This window comes from Morone saxatilis, unplaced genomic scaffold, assembly GCF_004916995.1.
Source record: "Morone saxatilis isolate NCDOM2014 unplaced genomic scaffold, NCSU_SB_2.0 Contig21, whole genome shotgun sequence".
NCBI classification, from domain to species: Eukaryota; Metazoa; Chordata; class Actinopteri; family Moronidae; genus Morone; species Morone saxatilis.
The window spans coordinates 1892163-1900034 of NW_023339774.1; the positions used below are offsets into that span (position 1 = coordinate 1892163).

General features: G+C 41.6%; 1 protein-coding gene across 1 annotated transcript in view; it reads left to right on the forward strand.

The window, feature by feature from the left end:
- LOC118332560 (methyl-CpG-binding domain protein 2-like) overlaps positions 1 to 7872 on the forward strand; it is a gene marked incomplete in the record, with an annotated part of 16784 nt that overhangs the window by 1618 nt on the left and 7294 nt on the right. Inside the window, 3 exon segments of the mRNA XM_035667912.1 lie at positions 1763 to 1903; positions 4076 to 4265; positions 4347 to 4524. Of these exon segments, the coding sequence (XP_035523805.1) occupies positions 1763 to 1903; positions 4076 to 4265; positions 4347 to 4524 (509 nt within the window).

Genomic DNA, 7872 nt, shown 5'->3' on the forward strand with positions numbered 1-7872 from the left:
TGTGTGAGAGATCAAGTGTGTGTGCTGGCATGTCTCTGCACACGTATGCATGTCTGTGTGTGTTGTTTTGTGTTTTCGCCGCAGTCTTTGTACGAAAGATAACATCACTGACTCCTCCCAAACAACAGGGTGTAGAAACCTTTTCTACTCTACTCTCTCACACACACACACAACACACCCCAACACCACACACACAAATAAGGAGTGGAAATTTGGAAACAAAGGAAATTCAGGGATATGTGGGAAGGAGCTTTGCCATCAGGTGTAGCACTGTTTATAGAACTCATGTGGCACCCCGTGACCTAAAAGTGACCTGGAAAACCAGTGGGAAAGTCCTGCTTGTGTCCCCTACACACTGCAAATGTTTATACGCTGGATTAAAAATGGTGGAACACAAAGGGTAGGACACAACGTCTTTCTGAGGTTTGGCGCCAGAGGGAAGTGCATGGTCTCATTAATAATCTAGGCGGACTTCATCTTTAGGTTGAACAGGAAGGGGAAACGGGGCTTGTATGTTCCAAATTCAGGGTTGGGAAATCAATCATCAGACGCTGATGGACTTTTTAGGAGGAAGCCACATTTTATGAACTTTGTGAAATGATTCCTATCTGTGTTGGGATATTTCTGAGTGCTCAGACCCTCCTGGGATAAAATATTATATATTGAGTTATTTTTTAGGGCTATGGTTTGGTTTGAAAATAGAACCTTTTCTGTGTGGGATTAGCACCTGATCACTCATTAAGACTCTTTTCTTAAAAAAAAAAATAAAACATTGAGCATGGTTCATTAAGCTTAAACCACCAATCTAGGTAACATTTCTAGAAAAACTGCTTCTTCCTTCTCTACTCTGTGCTGCTTTGCCACAGTATTATAAATCACAGCGCACTCTGATGGATACACTTTGACACCAATGTATTACCACAAGCATTTTTGCTGCATTATATACTGGAATAAAACAGTTTTCATATGGGCACATATTGGATAACAGACAGCAATGCCAATACAACACCTGTATATAGGTATATATATATATTTTTTTCTTTTAGATAATATGTCGGACAATATTTAATGTTGAGGCACTAAGTACGGAGCGAGAGTCAAAAGCAGGGAGAAACAGCTCCACCAGATTCCATAGACAAAAACAATCATTTTATCTTGCATATCATCATAACATTGTAATTTCATTCAGAATGGACAGAAACAAAACTAAACAGTCTTTGTCAGTCTTTCCACTGTTCCAACAATCAACAACTCTGCTGTGGTTGAAATAAATACTTAATTTATCGATGTAGATAAGAAAAACAGCAGTTTCAGTGGCTCTACTCCGCTGCACACGGAGCAGAGCAGTAGATGTTGAGAAACTGTATGTTCTCATAAATACGGCCAACATCAACATCCTTCAGCAGGCCAGAAATAACGTGTGTGTGTGTGTGTGTGTGTGTGTGCTATATTGACACGGTTTGTAACTCTGTGCGGCTGCTCTTCACACATCATTACTTGGGAGTACAAACACACACACACTCATACACGTCCTGTTGTTATCTGTGAAACCTCAGCTCAGAATTAACTCTTTAAGCTCAACTGCCACAAACACACACACATGCACACACCCACACACACAGGTTGCGGGTTTATTATTGCTCTCTGTCTCACGTTTAGGGAGGTAAACCAGGCGAGGAAGGCAGAAAGGGAGAAAGTAAGAAATTAGGAAAGTAGGAAAGGAGAATCACCAACACACAGACTCTGTCTCTGTCTCATCCAGGGAGGTAAACCGGACCTGAACACAGCTCTGCCAATCAGACAGACAGCATCCATTTTTAAACAGCCCGTTACCAAGGTTACGAGTCACCCCGGCAACAAGGTGAAGACAGACCTGCAGAGAGGGACCGAGCAGCCCAGACAGGTGAGAGGCTGACGCACACACACACGCTCATTCTGGTGTCACAATGGTAATGCCTGAGGGCGAGGTCAAGCTGTTGGAGAAGTTGTCATGGAAACTGCAACCACAAGAGGGTGCTGAGGCATCATGGGAACAGCAGCATGACACAGACACACAGTGCCAGTGTTCTGCAGGAGGAATGAAAGATGGTGTGATGAAAGTGTAGAAAAATTAACAAAATGAACAGAAAGAATCATTAGACTCATCATTTATTCTTTTATGAGTTATATGTCTTTCATTAGGTAGTATTAAAGTGTATAATAGTGTAGGATAGTATGACTAGTAGTAGGACTGTTACTGTTATAAAATCATATTAAGAACTAAAAGATAAATCCTTTAAATGTATTCAAACGCAGCCGTGTAGCTGATAAGTGCACCTATAACTTGAGATTATTTTGTCACACAACAGATTTTAAATACGTACGGCATCGTTTTGATTCATAGTTTAGTGTACATGCGTACAGAGCGCTGATCGCGGTGATCAGAAGGTCTGCAGCGTAACGGTGTGTTTTCGCCTCGCGTTACTCATGGGATCATTTACTTGCAGGGCTGAAAGTCACCGTTTAATCCTGCATACAACGGTGGTGTGATCCCAAAATAAAGAGATTTAACTGTTATTTAATTGCAATAAACGGAACAAAAGGATGCCGAAATAACTACATCACAATGCCAATTTGTAAAACGTGTGAATTCTGGGGGGGGGGCCGTCCACAAGACGATGAGCAAACAACTTTTAAAATGTTCAGTTCGGATCGATAAGGGCTATGCTAACTTAGTTCATAGTAAAGTAAAACCAATAGCTAGACTCAAGTAACAGACCCATATAGTGGTTGTAAACGTAAATGTTGGATGTTACAGGGACAGCAACTTTAAATGATTTATGCTGAATGAATTATGAATATTATGTTTGGATACATTCGAGCCATTATTTTCCCGTGTAAGTAATCTTTTCCTTTGCTCCTGAATTGTGAAACTCTTTGTAAAGTCTATTTCAACATGAGCTCTATAAATGAATCATCAGTCATCCTCCTGACCCTTTATAATGATGACTGAGAAATTGTGCGATACCGTAATGATGGTTTACAGGTACATGGGATGAATTAGTGGTACAGGCGCTACAAATATCCCCATCTGTGCATATTGGTCGCCTATAATGACAGTTTTGAGTTTTTAATGACTTTTAGTGCTTTTAGAGAACCTCACTGATGCAACACAGTTGCACTTCTTCTTTGCAGTTATTTTTGTTGACAGTTCTAATGAGTGGTGGAGCAGGCACAAGTATCGGTATGCAAATGGCTGTTTAAGAGCATTTCTGCGTCCATTTAAGGCAAACTGTGGGGGTAGAAATGAGGCTTGTGATGCGTGTAGTTTCATTTTTGAGGAGGTGCGTGTCAGCCACTGTAGCCTACGGAGTAACCTCAGAGCCTACTCACCTGCAGCAGTGTCAGATTTTTATTGTATGATAACCATCATCTAACCAAAATATCGCGGTTTCATGGTATAATGGTATAAAATATTAGACAATTATGACTTTTATTATCAGTTACAATGACCCTTAAAGGAATTTGTTTTGTTGCCAAGTGCAATTTCCAAATTGCAAAAGCTGCAGGTAAAATGTGTGAGAGAGTTTGCATGTTCTCCCTGTGTCTGCGTGGGTTTCCCCCACCATGTTCTCCATGAGATCTGGAGTTATTCCCTGGGCGCGGTACAGTGGCTATCGTCAAAGCTTCATGGGGGGTCCGGAGGCCTTCTTGATTTTAAGGCGTGCCAGAAAACTTTGAAAATATACACAGTAGGTTTACTTTACTTTACTTTAATTTCCGTAAGAATTCTGCATTGTTGGTATACCTCTGTGACGTTTTCTGTAGGGCAGGATCAGTAGTAAAGATGTTGTGGTTGTATTTTATTGTACTATTCATCCCTGCAACACTTGCTATAAAACATTGAAAAAATAAAGGCTATGAAATGTCCAGATCTAGATGTAGTCTAGCTTTTTTTTTACCAATGAGTCCATCACCTGGAGGCGATAAAGCTGCAATTCCTGCATCTGCTTCACACTAAAAGCCTTCCAGTGGTTGCCATTGGAAAGCTCTTATTGTGAAACAGCTACAGGAAGTATTTGGTTGGCATTAACAGGATCTTAACACAGCAGCAGACTCCAGCTGGGGCAAGGGGCAGATCAGAGTGAAACTACCTGAAACTACAGCCAACCGTCTGCCGTCTGTCTGTCTGCAGCTGTTCTGGGAGAGGAGGTTGAAAGGTCTGCGGTCATCAGACGTCACAGGGGAAGTCCTGCGGACCATGAACCTGCCCAAAGGACTGCAGAGTAAGTCTCCATCATGATCCTGGAACACACGCTCTGCTCCAGTCCTGACGCCTGACCTCTGACCTCTCTCTCTCTCTGCAGGCGTCGGTCCGGACTCCAGCGATGACAGTCTGCTCTCGGCCATCGCCAGCGCTCTGCACATGAGCTCTGCACCGATAACGGGACAGACGTCTGTGGCCGCTGAGAAGAACCCGGCCATCTGGCTGAACACGTCCCAGCCACTCTGCAAGGCCTTCACCGTCACTGACGAACACATCCGGTGAGACACAGTCTTTGTCTTCTTTTTTGTCTCACAGTAGTCACTGTTTGTCCAGCGCCTATCTGAACACTCAGTACTGCAGGTAGTGCTGTGTACTTGTGACATTTTAACCTAAAAGATGATGAGGAATGTGTTTCTGCTCCTGACTTTAGGACTGAAAGCATGCTAACGTGCTAATAGAAGCATTTTGGGACAGTTTGAAGTGTTGGTGTTGTCACTGTTTATGTTTGCTATGTTTCCTACTTTACATTCTTACTGTCAGCCTTGAACCTCTGTATGTGTATTGGTACAATTGCTTTTATTGTTTCTTTCGACGTATTCACACTGATACATTCCATCATATTGCATCAGGTGTCTTTGCAGCTCATTGTTTCTGTTTGAAAACAGAAACGACACAATCTTTCTGTTCCAAATGAAAAGTTAGTTACTTCTGCTGTTTAGCACATTTACTGGAGATGATGAATCATCTCATCGATTTGATTCTTCATAGATTTGTATCGCAATTTAACGATATTGTGACATATTGTTACATTCCTAGCCTGCGATCAGCACCATATTTGGATATTTGGATGTCTGCTTGTGGCTGTGACTCCAGTGTGTTTCTAAGCTCATCAGGCAGCTACAGAGATATTTCAATCAGAATCAGAAACAGAAATCATATTGATCCCCAAGGAGTAATTTGTTTTATTACAGTTGAAAATAGCAATAAGAAGAAGAACATTAAAAATATGTATTAAATTACAATATTTAACAACAATATATATAGAAACTAGATAGAAAATAAAATAGAAAGTATATACATTATAATACAACATCTGCTCAATATCAGAGAAACATGTGAAAATGTCATTTCCACCCTCTGATAAAACCCTGAAGCGTCCCCCTCTCCAGCCTGAAGCCGATTAGATGAGTGCAGATGACTGATGCGTGCTGGATGGGGGGAGTAATAAGTTGTAGGGAGAGAGGAGGATGAGAGGGTGATGAGAGAGACGATGAGAGATGAGGACTAATGAAGCATGAAAGAGGAGGAGGAGGAGGAGGAGGAGGTCGAAGAAAAGCAGCCGCCACCACTGTCAGGCTGGGACATTTACACCAACCTGTGATTCAAAATAACATCCAGGTAGCTGCTGAAAGAGAGGAAGCAGCTGTGAAGTCAGTAATCAGCTGAAAATGATCACCTGCTGTAACAGAGTTGTACAACACTGGGAAAGGACAACAACAATCGCACATTACCTACACGTCCCATTTACCTCCATCATCCACTCAGCTTTTAGAGTATGTCCTGATGGGAGGAAAGAAAACACATTACTTTAATTACTGAGTTAAAGATTGTATAATCACTGTTTTTATGTTATTAATGTATACAGTGTTTTAAATAACATAGATGTGGTCATTGTATGTGAATGTATGTGAAAGGCGTCGGTCGCAGTGATGACACAGATAACTGACTGTAGTTACCCATAGCTCTTTGGAGCATTTTAGCCTCTTTTATCGCATTGTTTTGGTTTTTACGGTCTGCAATGTTTAGGAATTTGGTTCACTCACTGCATTCGCCGCTGTCATTTCCAGATGCAGCAGGCAGCTGTTTTCATAAAGAACCTCTGTGGCTGTTCATTATCTTCCCAACACCAAACAGCAGACGGACAAAATTGGCGACTAGCTTTTGAACTTTGAGCCAGATATTCTGTAGTTGGTAGAGACCATAAAACAGACTCAGTTGACCCTTCCTAAGTCCCGCCCCTTTTTGCTCTGTGCTCCAATCACAGTTGATCTAGCCTCGGTCAGAACCTCGGTCAACTTTCTGCTTTCCTGTGCTAGGCTAATCTATGTTGAAAAATACTTCTACTTGTCCACTAGTCCAGGAAAGCATCAGTGACCCGAGATCATTATTAAACCACAACCGGGTGGTCGAGGCTCAGGAGGTAGAGCGGGTCGGTTCGATCCTCGGGAGTCATGAGCAAGATACTGAACCCCAAACTGCTCCTGATGCTGTGTGTGAATGTAAATGAATAAATATTAGTTTCTGTTCATCACTGTGTGAATGTGACATGTAGCACTTTGAGTGGTTGCACTGATAGAAAGATGCTATATAAGGACAGTCCATGTAACCTGTGTTTCTTTATGTTTATTAATCGGGCCCCTTTTACACCAAATTAGTTCTGGTTTTTGATTTGTGGAACCTTGGTGCACTCTAGCAAACCCACTCGCTTTTTTCACCAGTTTTGAGTACGACTATTGTAATCAGGTGCATCAATAATGGAGCGCGCTGCACAATGCACAACGACCTGCTGAACATGACACGCCCACTTTGGTTCCCAATTAAAACCTGATATTTTTTGGTTCCAGCTCGGAACCAACTTTTCAGGTTCTGAACCAATTTAGTTTTGGTATAAGTGCTCTGAATGCTTCGAAACTAGTTGCTTGCACTGGAACGGATCCGGTTCCCTGTTGGTGGAAAAGGCCCGTCAGTGGTCAGATTGAACAGGTTTAAACTGATCTGTCAGTCTACAGTATGTTTAGCTAATATCCGATAGTGCTAACCCGACACCAGACTTCTGTTTCTGTTTTGAAGTTTTCAGAATATCTTTGCTACAGCAACTCACCTGTTAACTCCAGTTCCTGTTTAAATCTGCACAGCTTTTGATGCTAAGCTTCCAGTTTCTTTGACTGCTGCTTTCTTATATTCTTATTGAACTGTTGCTCAGAGGGAACTTTTGTCTCTTTTGCTCTTTCAGTTGTCAGTCTGGTTGAACCACTGTACCACATTTTGTTCTCCAGGTACAACATATTCTTAATCTATTTGTAAAGAGGGCTTTCTCCAATCTAAACCAATGAAAGAGCATTCAGAAAAATAGAGCAGTCCTCTCAGCCAGCCCACTGTACCAAATCTAGAGGACAAAAAAAAAGTCTGCTGATCAGTCAGCTGATTATCCTGTCATATATTGTTGTTGTTGTTGTTGTTGTTGTTTCAGTGCTGTCCTCTCCCCTACTGTCTGTAATTTATTGAATAAGAGTCCCTGTAAACTACAGAGACAGTTACTGCAACCTGACAGCAGGGGGCACTGTGGGGACACACACTGACTGACTGACTGACTGAGTGTGTGTGTTTAGAAGATATTAAACAGAGAATATTTTGCTTACAGCTTAAACAATTATTAATAGTTGATTAATTGACTGGACGATTGACTAAAATATAAATCACCTGAACTGAACATGTTTGATAATTGATTATTTTGATGAATTACTCATTTGAGTCACTTATCAAGCTAACCTGTCAACTATTCTCCGCCCCGTCGATGATTACAGCTGCAACTCACCTGCAACTCATCCTTTCCATTATCAATAAAT